At 37.3% G+C, this 22,165-nt stretch overlaps 1 protein-coding gene and 1 long non-coding RNA gene across 3 annotated transcripts in view; one reads left to right on the top strand and one right to left on the bottom strand.

The window, feature by feature from the left end:
* Positions 1-22,165, bottom strand: part of LOC109274709 (uncharacterized) — a 96,885-nt gene that overhangs the window by 7,800 nt on the left and 66,920 nt on the right. The window contains exons 1-3 of one of the 2 annotated variants that reach the window (XR_008417787.1): positions 17,982-18,060; positions 4,904-5,043; positions 2,481-2,749 (exon numbers count right to left, since the gene is read on the bottom strand). This is a non-coding gene — a long non-coding RNA (uncharacterized LOC109274709). Of the gene's footprint in view, positions 1-2,480; positions 2,750-4,903; positions 5,044-17,981; positions 18,061-22,165 lie in introns of those variants that run through there. The other variant, XR_008417786.1, reaches the window with a different exon arrangement.
* Positions 4,141-13,678, top strand: MKKS (MKKS centrosomal shuttling protein). The gene is made up of 4 exons (XM_019462514.2): positions 4,141-5,194; positions 7,256-7,431; positions 8,399-8,509; positions 10,347-13,678. Exons 1-4 carry the CDS (start codon positions 4,210-4,212, stop codon positions 10,785-10,787), a joined length of 1,713 nt encoding a protein of 570 aa, XP_019318059.2. The 5' UTR covers positions 4,141-4,209; the 3' UTR covers positions 10,788-13,678.

The following is a 22,165-nucleotide window of genomic DNA, read 5'->3' as shown; positions in this document are numbered from 1 at the left end:
TCTTTTAAAAAATCTCATTTTACAGGTGGTTTGTTGGAATTGGAATTCAGATAAGGTCCACTCATTGTATTTGATAGATATGTCTCTTTTCAGCCACTCCATTTCCCTTCCCAATCTGCCTCTTTTGAATGCCCCACATTCTGAATTTGGTTGACTGAGTCCTCATTTTGTCACTTAACAAGTTTCTCACTCTCCCATATCTCCTATAATCTGGTAGTTAGATCAGAAGGCCTGCTTTTACTTTCTTTTTTTCTTTGAAAAAGAATACTTCATGGATGTGCTATGGTAGACATTCTAGTAAAATCACTGTTTCACGTATACTGTCTGATCCACTTTCAGTGTTGCTAAGATTAAAGTGCATTATCAGTCTGATCTCTCCATTATAAGGTCTATTATAAAATTTATTTATGATCATTGCTCTAATCTAGGAATTGGCAAACTTTTTTTATAAATGACCATATTGTAAATATTTTAGGCTTTGCAGACCATACAGTCTCTGTTTCAACTATTCAACTTTCTGTTGTAGCACAAAAGCATTCGTACATGATACACGAGCATGAGCCAAGATTTTATTTACAAAAATAGGCAGCGGGCTGGATGTGGCCCATGGGCTGTAATTTGCCAACCACCACAATAGTCTAATACATTATTTCCTTAGGAGTTGCAAAATGATGTTGCTCAAATTCTATCATTGCTTCTCCATTTATGAGCTGGAACAACTTTACCTCGTCAAGTATTCAGTTTTCCCTCAAAATGCATTTATCAGGAAAAGCAAGATAAGTGCTTACTTCCATCTATGAGTTTTTATAAAAGTAAATTTGTGCCCTAACAGCAATGAGGGTTTTTGTTTTTGATGACAATATGAATTCATGAGTTTGCATATTACTTGAATTATCTCAAGCTATTACTATCAATATTTTTAATATTGGATGTCCCATCTTGGGTCCCATCTTGGATGCCCTTCATATTGAGTCCTATGTCTATTTTTCTCTTGTGCTTTTTTTTAATTTTTTAATGTTTATTCATTTATGAGAGGGAAAGATAGAGCATGAGCAGGGAAGGGGCAGAGAGAAGGAGATACAGAATGTGAAACAAGCTCTAGGCTCTGAGCTGTCAGCACAGAGCCCAACGCGGGGCTCGAACTCACAAACTGCGAGATCCTGACCTGAGCCGAAGTTGGATGCTCAACCGACTGAGCCACCCAGGCGCCCCCCTCCCCCTTTTTTTAATGTTTATTTACTTTTGACAGAGAGAGAGAGAGAGCGCGCGCGCGCGCGCTGCGCGCGAGCATGGGTAAAGGAGGGGCAGAGAGAGAGGGAGTCACAGAATCTGAAGCAGGCTCCAGGCTCTGAGTTCTCAGCAGAGAGCCTGATGCAGGACTCCAGCTCAGCAGCTGTGAGATCATGACCTGAGCCGAAGTTGGATGTTTGACTGAGCCACCCAGGTGCCCCTCTCCTGTGTTCTTTAATATGACCCAAGTATATTACTCTTAGGTAAAAAAAAAAAAAAAAAAAAATCCTCAGTTCATCTTGTATATTTTTTGCCTCAGACCTAGAATCAGCCATTTCTCCCAGGAACCCTGATGGGAGAAATTTTACCTGTTTATATCTCTTTAAATCACAATTTATAGTGTATGTCTAAATTTGGAATACAGTCATGTAAGTTTTATTATTTTTTTTAATGTTTTTTTATCCTTGAGAGTGAGTGAGTGTGTGAGCAGGGGAGAGGCAGAGAGGGAGACCCAGAATCAGAAGCAGGCTCCAGGCTCTGAGCTGTCAGCACATAACCCGACGCAGGGCTCGAACTCACAGACTGTGAGATCATGACGAGCTGAAGTCAGATGCTCAACCAATTGAGCCACCCATGTGCCCCAATTTTATTATTTTAATTAAATTATCTGTTACTGCAAAAGCCCATCTGGCAGGCCTGTGCATCCAGGAAGTCAGAGCTGTTCATGTGATGGTAGCCTTTGGAAATACGGGTCATAGTGTCAGGAGAAAGAGTTTTAATAGATCTGACACTTCCACATATATTCTATAAGCCATTTCATTTCTTTCCTTTCAGTTGTACCTTGCTTTGTCTGGATCTAGACTCACAGTCAGAAAGTTTTGACATCCTAAAAATGATTTGGGAGTCACCAATACAATACTTTCAATGATTTCTTCTTTGATTTCGTAGATTTTATAGAGATACTAGCCAAAAGATGTGGTTACTGGTCTCACTACCCAAGACTCTTAGAGGTGCTGATGTGGCATTCTGCTTTTGAAATGTTACGTGTCACTGTTATGTATTGAAATCTTTTTTTAACTGGAGAAATCATTTTATCGATCACAGTTTTCTATTATGATTTGTGTTTTGGTGTGAGTGTGTGTTACAAAGTATAAAATAATGTATAGAAGTCACTTCACTAAGGTTTTGTTTAAATGTATGTCACAGATTTTGCTGAATCTAAAATAACCATTGAAATAATATTTAAGTACCTTGGCTGTTCTTGGCATAAGATTAAAGATTTTTTTCCTCGTCTTGTAAAAAAGGATAACTGTAGTTTATTGCAAGGAGAACACTAGCCATCATTGCCTCCTCTTTAGTTGGGTCCAGTTGCCATGGTTACAGTCCTTTAAATGGGGAGGAGTGGTAACCGAAATAACACTGAATAACATCCCCTCCTCCTCTTCACCTCTTCTTTGCACATCTTCACACCACCTTCTCGGTCTATAGCACACTGTGCCATCGTCTGCTTCAGGTAGTCCTGTAGTGAGGTAGTCCAATTAGTTTTATTTATGCTAAATACTGTCCAAGTGATTGGCATAATTAGCATATTCCTGAAAATAATAATTGGCTGAACTTTCACCTTCAAAGCACCAAGCCTCAATAGACAAGGTCCATGACCTGAAATTTTTATTTTTTTCACATGTTATTAAAGTGTCAGGATTTTATGCTGCAAGGCACGCTACTTATTTACAACCTTGTTAAGGAAGCTAGTACAAGTGCAAGTACACTTGTTATAATATTTTATGGTATTCAGACCCTTGGAGATAGAAATTGCAAATCAGATCCTGTCTTTCTCTTTGTCAAACAGCATATTCCCTGATTTTTGTACTTACTGTCATTAACCAAAGTCTTGGAGAGGATTATGGTAGGACATCAAAACTGACAATCATTAATTGATAGAATGAAACTACAAAAAATTAGCTCTGACTTTAGTCAAACATTGAAAACATGGTTTATTCTTTGGTACAGTGTGCTGTGCAGATTTATACAGCTAGAGCTAGACTGTACATTAAAAAGTGGGTCTACGTTTGGGAGACCTAACAGTTATCATATTTCATAATTATTTATAAGCAGGATTTGATGTAAGTGTATCTATGTTTAGACCTACGGTTTCCAGAGTTATAGAAAAAACATAACATTAAATCTTGATGTAAGAGAATAAAAACATTTGGGGTTTTTTTTAAGACTCAGAATTTTATAATGAGTTTCATAATATAGCATTTCTTTTCTAGAAGCATGTCATACTCAAATAACTACTGTAAGCTTTCTAGCTATTACGTTGTTTTGCATTCCAAAATCATTCAAATATCAGTACTTTTTCTTGGAGGGATTCATTGAGGAACAAAGGAGTGAATGCTTAGTCTAAGTGGATTTACATTTTTCATTTTCTGGAGGCTTGTGCCAGTTGATAATTCCTTTTTCTAAAGAGGGAGCAGAGTGTCAAAATAGTAAACTGCATTCTATTAAATATTTTGGAATTATTTCTCTAAAATGTTTTACTTTTATTTCTTATAGAAAGAAGTATCTTTGAATCTGAGCTTCATATTGAAAGAAGAGATGAAAAACACCAGCTGGATTAGAAAGAACTGGCTTCTTGTAGCTGGGGTGTCTTTCATAGGTGTCCATCTTGGAACATACTTTATACAGAGGGCTGCAAAACAATCTGTAAAGTCTCAATCTAGAGGCAAACAAAATGAGTATTGAAGAATGAAGGAAAAATAAATACCTGGAATTATTACTATGTCATTAAATCATTCCATGCTGATAAGCTTCATAAACCTGGAGCTAATTTTATAGCCACAGTGCCGCATATTCAAGACTTTCATTCCTTGAAGAATAATTTTTTTTCTAAATGTCAAAACCCATGACAATGCAATAAACAGAAAAATATGGTTGACAAAATAAAAGCCGTCTTCACCAATTATCACCTAAAATAAGATGTCTCGCTTAGAAGCTAAAAAGCCATCGTTCTGTAAAAGTGAACCACTGACAAGTGAGAGAGTCAGGGCCACACTTTGTGTCTTGAAAGGCATCCTAACATCAAGCTATGGCCCTTCAGGTAGGCTGAAGCAGCTGCACAATGGCCTCGGGGGCTGTGTGTGCACAACCTCACAGTCATCAGCCCTGCTCGCTAACCTTTCTGTCACCCATCCCATCTTAAAGATCCTAACAACATCCATGCAGAATCATGTGTCATGCTTCAGTGACTGTGGCTTATTCACAGCCATTCTTTGCTGCAATCTGATTGAAAATGTTCAGAGAATAGGCTTGATGCCCACCACTGTTATCAAATTAAATAAGCATCTTTTGAGCCTCTGCACCAGCTACCTCCAGTCTGAGTTCTGTGGTTGTCGAATTCTAGTCGACTTCAGTAGTACTCAGACCCTCCTTTGCCTGGTGCGCAGTATAGTAACAAGTAAACCTGCCTGCATGCTCACCAGACAGGAAATAGACCATATCAGTGCTTTGATTCTGAGAGCCTTTTTGCTTACAATTCCAGAAAACACCAAAGACTGCCTCATTTTAGGAAAGAGTATAATTGTGCCTTTAAAAGGTCAAAGAGTTACAGATTCTACTGTATTACCTGGAATACTTCTTGAAATATCAGAAGTTCAATTGATGAAGATCTTACCTATCAAAAAATCAGACACCTTCAAGGTGGCACTCTTCTGTGCATCTTTATCTGGAGATGTCTCTGACACTGGAGAAGGAACTGTAGTGGTCAGTTCTGGGGTTTCTCTTGAAAATGCAGTCCTGGACCAGTTGCTTAGCCTAGGAAGGCAGCTAGTTAGTGATCACATAGATCTACTCATATGCCAAAAAGTTGTGCACCCATCTTTGAAACAGTTTCTCAGTATGCATCGCATGATTGCCATAGACAGAGTTGGAGCGGCTCTCATGGAACCCCTGAGTAAAGTGACAGGTAAAAAGCACCTTCAGCCTTTGCCTCTTACACTTAATAAATCACACTTTTTTTGAGCTGAGATATTCTTGGTGTGTGTCACTGTGAACATCTTGAAAAATTTTAGAAGCCGCCAACTTTATAGCATATGTTAACATTTCTGGCAGCAAAGGTTTCTCATAAAGGATATCCTATAACATTCACTTACTGAAAGTTGAGTGATTATGGCTACTTCTATGTATTTTCCTGCCCCCCAAAGGACAACAGAATCTGTTATGACGTAAAACTATTAACCCCCCCAGGTATCTTACAGTATTGAGAAGTTTAATCACCTCATAATCATTAGGTCTTTCATACTTAACACAAAACTTTGAATTTTACAAACCTCTTAAATCACATTATATTCAGAAGGTAGTTTTGCAGCTAAAAGATCCCCTTTCTTCACTTCTGTACTTCTTCACTACTGTACTTCTGCCTAAATAGTTCTTAATTAGGAGTGGGTGGGTGGGTATGTACACGCACTAGCTTTAAATATCTGATATTTCCAGCTGAGCTCCTTAAGAATCAGGATCGTCTTTTATTTTTAGCACTGACAACAGGCCTGGTCCCCAGTAGGTGTTCTAAGACATTTGTTGAATTAACTAATCTATTTGGTAAGATACAGAATTGTAACAGGCAAGAAATTCACTGTATTTTGTAAATTAAAATCAGACATAAGATTGATATTACAGCCAAAGAAACATGACAACATGAAGAGTTCGTGATTTGAGCCACTTTCAGTATCCTTTTAATTGCATCAACAACATACCAAAATTGATCATTTTGATCAATTGCAACGTTTATCAGACTTGAAGCCATTGTTAAAGTTCACTATATTTAGTGTTATACTCATCAAAATGTAGTAGTGTGTATGCCAGTATTGAACACCTAATATCTCTGGATTATTGCCCTACCTCTATAAGGCTGTCCCATGATTGTCAAAGTGGAAATTATGAAGAAATAATGGAAATAGTTCTATGGAACTCACTGATGTTCTGGGTCAGACACATAGCTTTAAATATTTATTGATTTTTCATGACTTTTCCAGCTGTGAATATCGAGTGTTACAGGTTATTTAGTCAGTTTTTAAAATATGAAACATTTTGCTATAGAGACAATAGTTTATGTGGGCACAGGGTTTCTATACCAGCCCACAGTTCTTATTTATCCCACATATAACTAGAACATGGTATTAATAGCCAGAGCTTTAGTCCTGGATCTTGGGAGCAGAGACCTTGTGAGATAAAAAGGGGAAAAACTATACCAAGCCCGTGGCTCAGGTAAACTATATTTTCCACCTTCCTGAGTGTATCTAGGTTAACATTACCTATTACCTCCTTTCTCCTCCTTCAGACAAAATTCCTCTTTATCGATGATCTGGGGTTATTGTGCATAGGCCATTGGTGTGTTTGAAGCTTGTCATGGAGTACAGAACATTTAACATTTGATTTGTTTTGTGAAGTAGGCATTACTATTCCCATCTTACTGTCATATGGGGAGGCCCACCCAGACATCAGAGACTCTGACATCAGAGACTTGCTTCGTGTCCAGTGGCACATAAGCAGTAGAGCCAGATCCTCTCAGATTCTCTGTTGTGTCCCCCAAGTGAAATACATATCTCGTAGGCATTTTTTGGTAATCCCTAAATTTTAGATTACTCAAGTATTCTTTATTCTTTGAGGCTTTAGAAGAAAAGAATATTCAAATAAGTGTAATTGTTCAGGGATTACTTTCTGGGTTCTTGCAAATTTTTTAAGCTCCCAGAAGATGGATGCACATTTTTGTGTGCTTTTCTAGAGAACGAGATAGCTCCTAACAGGTGTTCAAAGAAGTCTGTAAAGTGAAAGAACCTCTGCTTTATTGTATATCATTTTAATAGCAGACTACTACCTATCTTATAGGTTTTAGAAAATGCATCTTGTTATTTAGTCTGCATTTCATGTTTCGAAGTGTATGCTTAGGGGCTTTTAGGAATCCATTGTACATGATTGTACATTCCATCTTTACTCATACCTTTTGTGTTTTCTAAACTTTAAAAAATAGGAACACAGCCTATTGGTTCCCTAGGCTCAATCTCTCCTAGTAGTTATGGAAGTGTAAAAGATTTGTGCACTGAAAAATTTGGCTTCAAACATTTTCTTCATCTTATTCCTAATGAGGCAACTATCTGCAGCTTGCTGCTCTGCAACAGAAATGACACTGCCTGGGATGAGCTGAAGGTAGGTAACAGACTTTGAATTCCATTGTCTAGGGGCTGAAACAGAGATTAAATAGTTGGACAGACACAATAGTTATCTTCACATAGCTGAGCTTGCATTTTGTTTTTCATAACTTTCCTAGGTGATTTAGGAAGCAACAACAAAAATGAGAATTAAAGTCACAAGTAAGCTGACTGAATTGCCTGTGATATTACAGTAGACTTAGCAAGTGCTACCAGTTATTATTTCTAGTATTTACAAGCAATCTAAAGGTCCTTGACATGTGAACTTTTCTTAGTAATTAACTTGAATTGTGTATACCTTGATGCTAATGTGTATGAACAATTCACTTAGAAAATGAGTTCCCCATCCATACCCATCCACCTCTTAAGAGTTTGTTGTTTTCTACCAGCAATAACACATGCAACTTTTATATGAGTATTGGTCACAAACTTGATTCATATATACTCAAGGATATGTCCTTGGTAAATATGAAAGGGCTCTCTTTTTTATTATTATTATTATTATTATTATTATTATTATTATTACTACTACTACTACTACTACTACTGGGTTGTAGCTATATTATTTCCATAGCAGCCTGAAATAAATTCTATAGCATGTATATAACTCATTTATTTAGACTAAAATAATCTTTTTGGTAGAAATACTAGCAAACCTTACTGACCCAGTTATTTTGAGGACATCCATTTGTCAATCTCAGTTTGAGGAGCTAAGTGCATATGAAAGATGATATTAATCCTGCCTACGGAAATAAACATCTGGCTAAAGTATTTTTCTTTAATCTCTAATCTTTATTGTTTCAAACTGTATTCATCACATTACAACCTTGGCAACACAAGTTTTGTTCTTTTGCAATTAAAATCCAGCTCTTTGAGTCTACTATCTAAGTTCCCTTGAAAAATGGTTATAGTTCTTTGTGTATCTCATGTCGATATCTGATTCTGATGATTCATCTCTTTTTTAGCTCACATGTCAAACAGCACTGCATGTTTTGCAGTTAACAATCAAGGAACCGAGTGTTTTGTTGGGAGGTGGCTGTACTGAAACTCATTTGGCAGCATATATCAGACACAAGGTAGGTTAGATAGTCCTGTTCAGATTATCTGAATTCCCAGCAACATTTGTTTTTATGAGACAATAAACCAAATCATAATACCCTGGAACTTTTAATGATTAATTTCTCAGTAGTTCAAATCAAATATTGTATTTGAAAACATGAGGAAAATAACATTTGCAAATATAAGGTAATATCTTTATTACACTGATTATTATTAATCCAGCCCTTTACCAAATGATCACATTCTTTGAATATTGTCTAAATATTGCATGTTGAAATGAGCGTTCTGTTAAATGGGAGTTGTACTCGAGATTTCAACTGCTGTGGTCCAATAATAATTGATATTCATAATGAAAGTGTTAAGATTCCACAGAATACTTCATACCTTCTGGACTGTCAAGAAAAGACTTAATTTCATTTAAGCATTCCAAGTATTAGATTCTATTATGATTTTTTAAATATATTTTTAAAGTTTATTCATTTATTATTTCTGAGGGGGGGGGGTGCACAAGCACTGGAGGGGCAGAGCGAGAGGGAGACACAGAATCCAAGGCAGGATCCAGACTCTGAGCTGTCAGCACAGAACCTGACACAGGGCTCAAACCCATGAACCACAAGATCATGACCTGAGCCAAAGTCAGAAGCTTAACCAACTGAGCCACCCAGATATCCCAGATTCTATTATGATTTTTAAATTGGTATCTGTTTATAATATAAATTCTATCAAGTGGAATATTTTTTATTCATTTAGGAAACTATGTCCTGATAATACATAAATTTAGTCCATTATGGTTCTGATTATTTCGTAAATGCTGACTTTTTGAAAACAGATACAAAAAGGTATGTTTCCCACATATTTGCAGTTGATTCTTTGGTTGGTCAGGAGTGTTATGAAGAGACTGCAGAGCTTCTGGTGGCTGACTAGGTTAGAGAAACAGTGCACATTTTTTACACATGTGCCCCACCCTACTTCCCAAAATGATTTAAAATCTAAAAGTTATCAGAATATACATCACAAAAAACAAAATCAGTGCCCATCTATTGATGCAATATAGTCTGCAAATGGGATTGAGTAAACTAGAAAAGGTTTTTTGGAGGAGGAAGGTTTTCTAAGTAGAATTTTGAAGAAACAATACAGTACTGAAAATCTGGGGAAAGAACATGCAGTAGAGGCCATCTTATGTGGTTCACACATCCTGAGCCGAAAAAGAAAGTGGTCACTGCTTGGAAATGGGTTGAATATGGGTTTTTAGCTATCATTCAATTATTAGTTTGCTAATATATTACTTTTTCTATCATTAAATCTCTAGGATAAACTTTTTTAGAATGGTGGAACAAACAAAAAACATTTACTTCTCATTAAAGAGATTATTTTAAAACCTTAATGTGAAAATTGCACATGTCCCTAAATGGCTTTTGTCTTAATAATAATGTGTGTTCTCATTTTAAACAAATCTCAAACAGTTGGCTAAATAAGTACTTCATTTGGACATTAGCCTTAAGGAACCTCCTCCTGTGTATGAAAACCTGTAATATATGCATTATGCCATGTCCTTCATGTATTGAGGAGACACTACCGAGCAGTCCTTCATAGTAAGCCAATGATGGGGTTTATTCTGACTCATTCTTTCTGATAACATGACTAGCATATATTTATACTATAATCAACCAGATTAAGGGATTATAGCCTGGACAGCTGACCCATAGTTGCCCATTAGCATTGTGCTAAACTCCTAAGGAAATTGAACACAAGTAGTAATTTCATGATAAAGGTTTGATCAAGTATTTTATCTTTCAGAAAAATTTTTATAACATTGCTCTGTATGTGTTTTCAATGGTTTTATTACTATTTTAGATTTGTAATGAGCCCGAAAGCATTCTCCAAGATGATGGGTGTACTCAAACAGAACTTCAGCTCCTCACTGAAGCATTCTGCAGTGCACTAGAATCTGTTGCTGGCTCTCTAGAACATGATGGAGGTGAAATTCTTACAGACATGAAGTATGGACACTTTTGGTCCGCTCAGCCAGAGTCTCCCTCTGTTGTTGACTGGCCAGATTTGCTTTCAAGATGTGGCTGTGGACTATACACTAGCCAGGAAGAACTCCGCTGGTCTTTTTTAAAGAGTACTCGTCATCCCTTTGCACCACAAACCTGCCTCCCACATGAAGCTGTGGGCTCAGCCAACAACCTGACCTTGGACTGTTTTACTGCTAAACTTAGTGGCCTGCAGGTGGCTGTGGAGACAGCCAACTTGATTTTGGATCTTTCATATATCATTGAAGATAAAAACTGATAGAATAACATGTTTATATTACAAAAACAAACAAAAAAAACCTAGTCAGGTAGTCAGTTAAGAAAAATAATGTGCATATTTTTTCTCTCCCAAGGCCCTCTTCTGCATATTTGGATAGGTTATTCATAAAGTTATAGATATAGAAGGAAAAAATATGATTCTTAAATGGAAATACCATAGAACATTAAAAACATGAAGCATTATTAAAGATATTATAGTTATCTTAGGGATTCCACAGATGCCACACTGTATGTTCTAAATTTGTGTTGTTATTGTGACATCATTCTAAGAATATACAGAAATAAAAAAAAACTTCCTAATCTATGCTCTAGTTTGGTTATACTAAACTGATGTTTCACCAAGGAATATAATTTGAATTTTATGCAAATGCAATCAATGTATTGATAAATTGAAGATGAAATACAGAATGCAGCTTGAGGAATAAGTATGGAGCTGTAACAGATGTTATATTAAACCTTAAACATTTTGAAAATTTTGGGAAAATTAAACAATGTAAGTCAGATTTGTAGCCATGTTAGAAGGAAAAAGAGTTTTTAAGCAATTTCCTCCTATATTCTTGCAATGCAAAATAATTTTTACCCTGAGCCAAAGAAAAAATTGTAGTACACAGTAATGCAACATAAAACTATGAAAACTTGAGTGCACCTTATGCTTCATAAAACAGTCTCTTAAATTTTACTTTTTATTATTAGAGTCAAATGGAAGGACAGTGTGGTAGGCAGCCTCTAAGACGGTACTAGTGACCTCTCCCAATCCTGGTTTTCAGGACCTTGAACAGTCCCCTCCCCTTGAGTGTGGGGTGGATGTAGGGACTCCTCTGAGTTTCTCCCCCTTGTGAACAGGAATGTCTTACTGGAGTTCTCCCATGCTCAATCCATCATTGTATGTTGGGAGTGGAGGGCAGATGACTTGTCCCATTAGCTTCATGGGTCTACAGATTGAGAGGAGCTGTGTTGCAGAATCTGGACTTAATGAATTACACCTGAGGAGCTTCACCCAGCCTGACCTGATTTCAGTGATAAGATTCAGGACTTCAAGCTGATGGTGTAATATGATGAGACTTTTGGGGATCTGGGGAGTGTGTGAATGTATCTTGCATTTGATACGTTAGAGGTAACCTCTAAGATGGCTTCAATGATGTCACTTCCTGGTAGTCCACCCTTTGGGTGTGCATGGGACCTAAAAACTAGTTTTTAATGAGTATACAGCAGAAGTGATGGGATGTCACGTTGTAGAAAGATAGGCTTCTCTCTTGATCTCTCACTCTCACCCTGATCAGAGGCTACCTGCCGGGTTGGGAATGCCTGGAGAGAGGCCCACATAGCAAGAAACAGGGGCTTCGAGCCAACAGCACATAAGGAACTGAATCCAACCAACAACCACAAGAATTCTTTTAGAAGCATATCCCCCCTAGTGGAGCCTTAGCAGTAACCCCTGCCACTGCAACTACTAGAGAGACCCTAAAGCAGAGAACCTAGCTAAATTACTCCCAGATTGATTCCTGACCCACAAAATCTGTGAGATAATAAATCGTAAGTCAAGTCTTGGGTATAACTTGTTATGCAGCAATAGACATCTAATAAAGGCAGGAGCAAAGGCTTATTTATAATTACATATTGAAAACTTGGTCACACAATGGCAAAAAGCATTCTTGATGCCATGCCTCTGCGTTTTCACCATCACTACAAACATGAAGGCACTGTTCTTTATCATACATGCTTACAATGGGGTTTTACATTCACTTAAGAAAGTGTGTCACGTGGGAATAGGAGAATTGCCCTGGGTCTCCCTGGCCTTCTACTGCATTTCCAAGTTACTCAAAAAAGGGATGCCACACTGAATCTCTCCAGTTGATCTTAGAGGTTAAGAGCCTCCACTTCCCATGATAGCCATTAACTCTGCCATTTTTATTTAGCTTTGCCATAAAATTCAGTTACATACCTTGGTGAAACATCCATGCTCTCATTTTGAATATGTCATAAATTTGTTTAAATAGTCTCATGAAGTCATGTTTCCTGAAGTTGTGTACAAGCCTTACTAGAAAATACTGTAAATATTTTTTTTTAAAAGAAGCAATTCCTTAACAGATGAAGGAAATCATCAAACTCAGATGGTAAAATATGAGATGAAAATTCGTGATGCAAATAATTGCAGAGGAGCTCATTTTGACAGAAATAAATGACAGAAACAGCAACTAAGTTAAGCCTCAGACCATGTTTTGTGACTGTAAGTAAGACTGAGGTCTGAATATCGCATTACAAGGTTCCTCGAAGACAGAACTGGAAACCCTGACAGCTACAAAAAAAGGAAAGGGAGAATAATGCTCAAGAGAATGAAGTCAGGGACGGCTGCTCACGACTTTTGTGGGACTTACAGGACGTGTAGCATTCAGGTTTACTGAGCCGTAGGTGTCCAACAGGATTAGCATCCTATTTATCAAAAGAGGTTAGGATTTTGGCTGCAAGGAAAATATTGGAAAATGAAAGCAAATTAAAGGAATCTTCTAAGTCAAAATACTTGTTTGGTTTTATAAATACCCCAGTCCTTAATTCTTCCATTTGTACTATATTAAATAATCTCTACTAAAACATAAAGGTATTTTAAATCATTAGAGTGAAGTGTTTTCCCCAGAATGTTTAAATTGTATATTGTCTTTTAGTTGCATATAAATCTTTTATTATCATACTATCCTTGAGCTCAGTTTGTATAATCAAAGCTAGTTAGGCATTTCACCTGATAGTAGAAAAAATTTAAGTACCTTTGTAAGATCCATCATATCCTATATTCTTACACTGTGAATAATTCTTTGGATAACTTTAAAATAAAACAATATGGGGGCACCTGGGTGCCTCGGTCAGTTAAGCTTCTGACTCTGGACTTTGGCTCAGGTCATTATCTCATGGTTTAAGCCCCAAATCAAGTTCCATGCTGACAGTGCAGAGCTTGCTTGGGATTCTGTCTCTCCCTCTCTGCCTCTCCCCCGCTTGTTCTCTAATAAAAATAAACTTAAAAAAAATACTTCCAAAAAATAAAATAAAATATTGTTTACAGTTACATAAACTATACAGGTTACTAAGAAAATCATGTACAAAAATCACTTGCATAATTAACGCAGGCCCTGTCAAACATCCAATCAGTTATTCATTCCTTCCTGATAATCTTGGGGGAATAGTCAAGGAGACTAAACACCTCTTATAGGGCTCTGTTTCAGCTGTCTAAATAAACCTATCTCTTGATCTGAAGGAAAAGGCAAGCTTAAACATGTGATATCTTTATAATTTTTTTTATCATGTAGTTAAGTGTTTCCGCTTAATAACTATGGTATCCCATAATCCTTGGAAATTTTTGCCACTTACTTACAAAATTTGATTTTAAATGTATCTGAACCCAATGTCAGCTTGTGTCTTTAGATTACAAGTAAATTTATATACTTATTTATTAAATATACAGTAATACTCATAAAAGCAAATGCAGTCCATGAAAACTACTCCTACATATAGATCAAGCCTTTTATTGGAGAGATAATTAGTAAGAAAAGCACTAAAAGCAGTGCCATACCATTACCTGTAATAAATTGTGACTTAGAGGGAAATCAATCAACTTGATAATTTCCTATTAAGAAATCACACTGAGAAAATATTTATAACGAAAATCCTAGTTTAGCCCTGTAGCTTTTGCTTGAAGTATTAAAATTTCATTTTGAGAAGTGTTAAGTGACTTCTTTTTGTTTGCCAGACACAACAGTCAATGGTATTAGAAGTATTAAAAAAAAAAAAAAAAAAAAAAAGATTTATTTACAGTCCCTGACCTCAAGGAGCTGATCACCTAGCCAGTGAGACTTTTTTTTAATATTATTTTTATTTCTTAAAAAGCAATTGTATAAAATTATTACATAATTATTCAAATCATTCATAAACATTATGTGGTAATAGAAAATTTTTAAAATGTGAATCACACACAGACAAGGAAAATAAAGTCAAATGTAGTCCCACTACCCAGAAATAACCACTGTTAACATTTTATATGCATCTTTTCAGTTTGTTTTCTGTATATGCTTTGCCAAAATGTATTAACATAGGATGTTGCTTTAGAATCTGTTCCTTTTACCTAAGATGCACATCATAAACATGTACAATCACTACATATTCTACTACTACATCATTTTTAATTCCTAAAGAAATTTCAGTTGTAGAGATTCTACCATAATTTAGCCAATGAGCTTTTATTAGTATACTTTTAGGCTGGTTTTAATTTTTGTACCAGTATAAGCAAAAACTCAGTGAACATCTTGTATATATCCTTTTCCCATATCCAGATTACTTCCTCAGAATAAATAAATAGAATTATGATTTCTGGGCCTAAGTATTTATTTGAAATGGAAAGATTATATTAATGTACATTGTCTTAATTAAGTCTTCCAGAAATGTTGCATCAAAATACTCTGACCACAGTGTGTACAAGTACTCGTATTCCTGAACTTTGGCCAGCACTAGTTTTTTGCCAACTTAATAGCTGAAAATGGACTCCTTTTAATAATTTGCATTTTTAAAACTATTAACGACATAGACATTTTTTATACATTGTTGGCCAATGTTGTCCTTCTTTAGTAAATCTTTTCTTAATAAGTCTTCCATGTTTCCTATCAGTAAGTTCATTTTCCTCATCTATATTTATATTTATCTTCTCCTGCACATTATTAAAGATATGTACATATCAGAGAGGTAAGTTTTTAAAGCAAATGCATAACCTTTCTTCATGGTCTCAAATTTCCAACCAGCTGCACATGTCCAAGTAAATGTGGCACAGTTTCTATTGATTTGTACTAACACACACAAGCAGCAGCAAAACACCTATGTAGCGTGAAGAATATAAAATAGTGGGCAAACTATTGCCCCTGCCTGTGAATACCATCTAACCCTGTGATAAAGCATCTGTGACATGGATGCTGTAGGACTTGGGTAGGGCTGCCATTAACAAATCTGAAATCAAGATGTCGTCAGGGCTACACTGCCTACAGGGGCTCCAGGGGACAATCATTCCTGCCTCTTCTAGTTTCTGGCGGCTCTTGGCAATCCTTGGCATATACACCCAACCCGACAATCTCTGCCTCCACCTTCACAGGCCTTCTCTTCTCTCAGGGTCACAAATCTCCTTTTCCTTTCTCTTATTAAGAAACTAGTTATTGCAGGGGCACCTGGTGGCTTAGTCGATTAAGCGTCCGACTTCAGCTCAGGTCATGATCTCACAGTTCGTGGGTTCGAGCCCCGCTTGGGGCTCTGTGCTGAGCTCAGAACCCGGAGCCTGCTTCGGATTCTGTGACTCCCTCTACCCCTTCCCTGCTTGCACTCTGTCTTTCTCTCTCAAAAATAAACAAACATTAAAAAAAAAATTTTAGGCCCACCCGAAATCCAGAACGATGGCATCCTAAGATCCTTAATTACATCTGCAAAGACCCTATTTTCAAATAACACCACATTCGCAGGTGTGGGGCGTAGGGGGCAACACCATTCAACTCACTACAGATGGTAAAAAATGCCCAAGATGTAAATCTTCCTTCCCCAGGTTACAGCTGCGCAGGGAGTAAAGTATGCCCAACTTGGACGGAAGCACCAATGTCAGGTTTTACCACCAAACATTTCAAGTCATTTCTCCATTTATTGTTTTTTAATTATAATCAAAGTGCAATCTCTTTTGCCCCCTTTTTGCCTTAAATTGCCCTACACCTGACATTCTCTTCTACTTGGCATCTCTATCTGCATCACCTTCACACTTACTCTCCTTCCCCAGGTATCACATATAAACTACTCATTGGATACTGTTCTATACTTTCTCTATGCTCACGTAATTTACATACAAACACATAGACAAAAAATGTTTACATTACTAAGAGAGATCGTTGTATATAACTTTGCTTTTTTCAGAAATGTCTCCAAGTCAACTGAAACTGATCTCATTCATTATTTTCACGGTCACATAATATGCCTTTACAAGTTGTGATGTTGCTGTCCCCTTTGCTAGCCTGGTGCACCCATCCCTAAATGCTGTGAGTGTCCTGGCCGCTGATGGCTTACATCTAACCCCTTCTCCAGGGAACTTCTCTAAACCCAAACAAGCCTTCCCAGGGAGATTATGCCTGGGAGATCACGATCTGACCCTTTCCTGTGTGTGTGTGTGTGTGTGTGTGTGTGTGTGTGTGTGTGTGTGTGTGTGTAGGGGGGGGGGGACGATCAGCCAACAACTTTGTACACATATTCTTACCTAATTATGTTTTCCTTTATAAGAGTGAGATCCTCAAGTGATTCTAATGAGTTAGGAGTTAGGTCACAAAAAAATGTACCATTTAATAAATACTGCCTAATTGTTTTCCAGAAAACTATAACAACTCACATTTCCACCATCAATGCAGGAGAGTATGATTTCCCGTAACCTCTTCTCCCGCTTAGTGTCTCTGTCTGTAACATGTTTATTGTTTTTCTCAATTTTAAAGTTCCTGATTATGAGTGAATTTGAGCATTTTAAAAATACAACTTCTGTTTCTCATCCTACACGTGAGGAGCTTCAAAGTCACCACTACATCCTAATTAACGAGTAGAAAGCTGAACAAACTGCAAAATCAACAACCATTTTTTGGTGTAAATCTGTAAAACTGTACCTGTAAAAGGTAATCCTGATCACCAAATCCCAATGTGTGTCTGTCTAGTTGTGGGGAGGTTCCCACACCAACAGGCAATTCTCCAGACATCAGCTGCATGTCCTACAATTCAACTCAATCCTGACACGATCTACCTGGATAGCGTCAGATTCCAAAGGAGAAGGGTTCAGTTCTACATTACTGCCCCTCCCCCACCACCCACTCCACTTCAGATGCCATTTGCAAAACCAGGATATTACCTGTGCTTCAACCTACCAGCTACAGATCAGAGATTCCAATGATCCCTTCTTGGGTTCTTAATTTGCTACAGGGGATCTCAGAACTCAAAGAACTTACTAGGTCACGAGCTTATTATAAAAGTATAGAACTCAAGAACAGCTAGATGAAGGAGATGCATAGGGCAAGGTATAGGGAAAGGGCACAGAGTTTCCATGCCCTCTCTGAGTGTACCACTATCCCCAAAGCCCTGTGCTCACTAACCCAGAAGTTCTCTAAACGCCATCCTGTGGAGGCTTACTTACGGAGGCATGATTGATTAAGTCATTCACTAGAAGTGAATGATTCAACCTCCAGCTCCTTTGTGCAGTCTGGATGTCAGAGGGTGGAACTGAAATTTCCACTCCTGTATTCTTGGTTGGTTCCCTGGCAACCAGCTCCCATTCTTAGGTTCAGGCTAAGAATGTCATTAACATAACAAAAGACACCTTAGCTCTCACCACTTAGAAAATTCCAAGGGTTTTAGGAGCTCTGTGCCAGACCTGGGACAAAGACCAAATATATTTGTTATAAATCACCACTATCACAGTCCATTAGAAAAGTGAGGGCACAGGGCAAACAACTATCCCCAAAAGTGGAGACAAACAGATACAGAGAATCACAATTTATCAGAGCAGAAACTCACAATCAGTAACCATTGCGGAAACAACTACCAGCGTGGGAGAATTGAAACTGTTATTAACGAATTGCTGTCAGCTCCTTACGCACAAGTCAAAAAGTAAGACCTCCAGGGGGACCAAGTCATAGGAGAGTCCTCATACTTTTGTGAGTTGTAAGCCCCACCCCATTCCAGAGCTCTAATAGGTACTTACATTGAATACTGAAGAAAAATCCCCTTGTGTTTCCAATAAGGGTAGACGAAAAGGAACCATGCGGAGATACACTAGAGAATTTTTTTCCCCCTCAGGATAAATTATTTTACCAACACCTTGCTAACCTTAAAGATAAAACTCCTAGGGGCACCTGGCTGGCTCAGTCGGTAGACCATGAGACTCTTCATCTCCGGGTCAAGAGTTCAAGCTCCATGTTGGCTGTAAAGATTACTTAAATAAATAAAACTGAAAAAAATAAAAATTAAAAAAAAAAAAACCCTGCCAGTTATTTTACCAGCAAATAAGTTTAGTTGGGAGTCGTGGAGAATTGCATTCTGGGACACAGAAACTACAGTACAAAACAAGGCAAAACTACAGACAACTCCGTAGAAAAAAGGAGAGGAATGGTCTTTTATAAATGAAGGGGGGGGGGGGAGTTACAAGGCTGTTATAAACAAAAAGTCCATTGGAGTAAACTGGGAGTTCAAAGTATAGTGGCTTTTCATTGGTTGGGTTGTGACCGTTCGTCATTGGCTGGGCTGTTGCCAGGGCAGAAGAAGAACCTTTTTTTTCCCGCTAAAATAGTATTGAATTGAAAGGTACATCTCTTCCTGTTGGATCTGCAATTGACAAATTGTGGCAGGATGGGAAAGCTCCCCCTGCTGGCCGCCTGACTCCATTCTAAACAAGGTTTCCTTTTATTAATTTTCACAGTCTATTTTATCAACCTGCTAGGATTTTATGAGAGCCAAACCTACCTGAGGGAAGGGAAATACCAACTCTAGCCCCCTCTACCTTTCCAAGTGGAGGAAGGTAAATACAGACCTCCAGCCCCCTCCAGCGGTGGTGTCTCACCTAAGCGGTAAAAAAAAAAAACTTGGAGGCATCCAAGATATCCTTCAGTAGAAGAGTTGATAAATAAACTGTAGTATATCCAGACAATGGAATATTGTTCAGTGGTAAAAAGAAATGAGCTTTCAAACCATGAAAATACACGGAAGAAGCTTAAATGAACACGACTAAGTGAAAAAAGCCAATCTGTAAAGGCTGTATACTATATGATTCCAATTATATGACATTGTTGAAAAGGCAAACCTATGGCGACATGAGATTAGTGGTTGCTAGAGATTATGGGGAGGGATACATAGACAAAGCACAGCGGATTTTAAAGCAATGAAACTTCTTTGTAGGATACTGCACTGGTGTATACATGTCATACATTTATCAAAACCCGTTTAGAAAAACAAATGTTCTAAAATTTTAATTGAGATAAGGCTAAATTATAAATTTATAAAGTTAGGTGGAGTGGTTACAAGGATATTCAAAAATTTGCTTAATTTTGAAATCTTCATGTAGGCTTAGTAATTTAACAGAATAATCTTATAATTCTCTTGGGTTATGTCAGAGACTACACAATGTGCATATTTATTAAATCTCCCCGACAGTTTTGGTTAACTAGAAACATAGAGAAATGTGTTACATTTTACTTTTTATCAGTGTGTCAGATATATTTATGGGTATGGAATAGGTGATTTCATTGCAAAGGAATTAAATAATCCCTGAAATTAGGAAAAATGGGGCACCTGGGTGGCTCAATCGGTTAAGCGTCGGACTTCGGCTCAGGTCATGATCTTACAGTTCCTGGGTTCGAGCCCCGCATCTGGCTCTGCGCTGACAGCTTGGAGCCTGGAGCCCGCTTCTGATTCTGTGTCTCCCTCTCCCTCTGACTCTCCCTTGCTTGTTCTCTCTCTCTCTCTCTCTCTTTCTCTCTCTCTCAAAAATAAATAAACATTTAAAAAATTATTTTAAAAAAGAAATTAGGAAAAATGCATTTAATCTGTGTCAACAAATAACTAACATTTGTTATAAATGGTGCTTAAAGTATTATCAAAACTGCTATGTTGCATCTCTTTACTCTTATTAAAAATTTTGGGGGGCTGTAAGAAATGAATAAATATATGTGAGGTAAGTTTGAATCTATGTTATGATTATATAGGCAACTTGAAAAATCTTAGGTTACTCATCAAAACTAAAGAACTTCTAAAAACTAAAACAAAAATTTCTATCAATTCCTCAAGATAAACTGTCAGCCATTCTTATTTATTTTACTTATGAATTTACTATGCATGAACATCTTATTCAATTAAGCTAGTCTTACATAATGATGAAGTATAATGGAAAATTTTATCTTTATATTTATGGTACGTGAAACCAAGATCTTTAAAACACAGATGATTTCAAGTTCTTGTTTAAATATTCTTTTTTGCTTTTAACTGAGCATTGTATGAAATATCTACTTCATCATTTTTTATTATAAATCAAATCCTGATTATCTGCATGGATGAATCTCTCCTCATATTTGAATCCTTTCTGGTTTTCATTGTAATGCACGGATGTCAATATTGGGACTTTCCTGTGGAAACAATTTCAAAATGTGAAATTAAACATAAAGCACTTGCAGTTGGTTTTCTGGCCCATGATCCTTTCTTACTTAGAACCAGATTAAGTTTCTCCTCACTCACTGAATGAAGAGCTATTGATTGCTGGCCATTTCAAGTCATTGTGCATATATTTACCTAGATACCTTCATTCTTCCATTTATTTATTCTCCCTAGCATCATGGTTAGGGAAACCATAGTAAGTACAAAAAGACATGTTTAAGCTGTTCTGATTAAGCTTGAAGTCTGAATATCATCCACGTAAAGTAAATTTAATTTGAGCTATGAAGCAGAGTGATATGAGTATGATGGGAATCAGGAGGATTGTACCTAAGATGATTGAGATGAGATCTTAAGGAGAAGTAGAGTTAATTAGGATAAGGAAGAAATGAGATGATTCCAGGCAGAAGGAATAGCATATGCAAAGGCCCTGTGGTAGGAGGGAACATAACATATTTCAAAAATTGAAAAGTCACTGTGGCCAAAGCTTAGAAGTGAGGGCAAATGTCATGGAAGATGACTCTGAAGACATAGGTGGGGGCCAGGCCAGGCCAAACTTTGTAAACCACGGTGAAGAACTTGGAATTAATCCTAAAAGCAATGAAAATCCTGACCATGTTTTGAGGTAGGAAGGCAGCAGAAGGAAAAGTACTGAGTTTGAGGAGAAGAAACTAGTTAGGAAGTTATTCACTAGAATGGGGAAGAAATTATGACAGACCGTGGTGGCAATATAGATGAGAGACACAGAGGGACTCAGGAAAATTTCAGCAGATAAACTCAACAGGATTTGTGATGATTTGGATGTCCATCGTAAATGGACAGTTGAATGGTTACAGATAACTCCCAGCTTTGAGTTTACTCATCTTGATGACTAGTAGAGGACAGGATTTGCAAGAGGGGTAATGAGTCTAAATCGGTTTCTTGCTAATCAAGTGAAGAGGTTAAGCAGGCAATTCAATATACAGGTCTGGAGCTCAGAGGATGACTTCAGGGTACAAATACGAATATGGGAGTCATTTGCATATAGGTAGTTATTGAAGCTGTTCATTCATTGATTATTCAAGCACCACACATTTGGTACACTCCTTTTATTTGCCAGGTGCTGTTCTAGGTTCTGGGTATTCTGATGAATGAACTTTAAAATCAGCCTGACAAGTTCCATGAAAATCCTTTGGGATT

This window comes from Panthera pardus, unplaced genomic scaffold, assembly GCF_024362965.1.
Source record: "Panthera pardus isolate Hobbes unplaced genomic scaffold, ASM2436296v1 HiC_scaffold_25, whole genome shotgun sequence".
In the NCBI taxonomy this organism is placed as follows: domain Eukaryota; kingdom Metazoa; phylum Chordata; class Mammalia; order Carnivora; family Felidae; genus Panthera; species Panthera pardus.
This window is presented reverse-complemented; position numbering and strand designations above follow the sequence as displayed.

Coding starts and splice junctions, on each gene's coding strand:
- MKKS (XM_019462514.2), top strand. CDS start 4,210: ATGTCTCGCTTAGAAGCTAAAAAGCCATCGTTCTGTAAAAGTGAACCA. Junction 7,432..8,398: donor CTGCCTGGGATGAGCTGAAG/GTAGGTAACAGA, acceptor TCTCTTTTTTAG/CTCACATGTCAAACAGCACT. Junction 8,510..10,346: donor CAGCATATATCAGACACAAG/GTAGGTTAGATA, acceptor TTACTATTTTAG/ATTTGTAATGAGCCCGAAAG.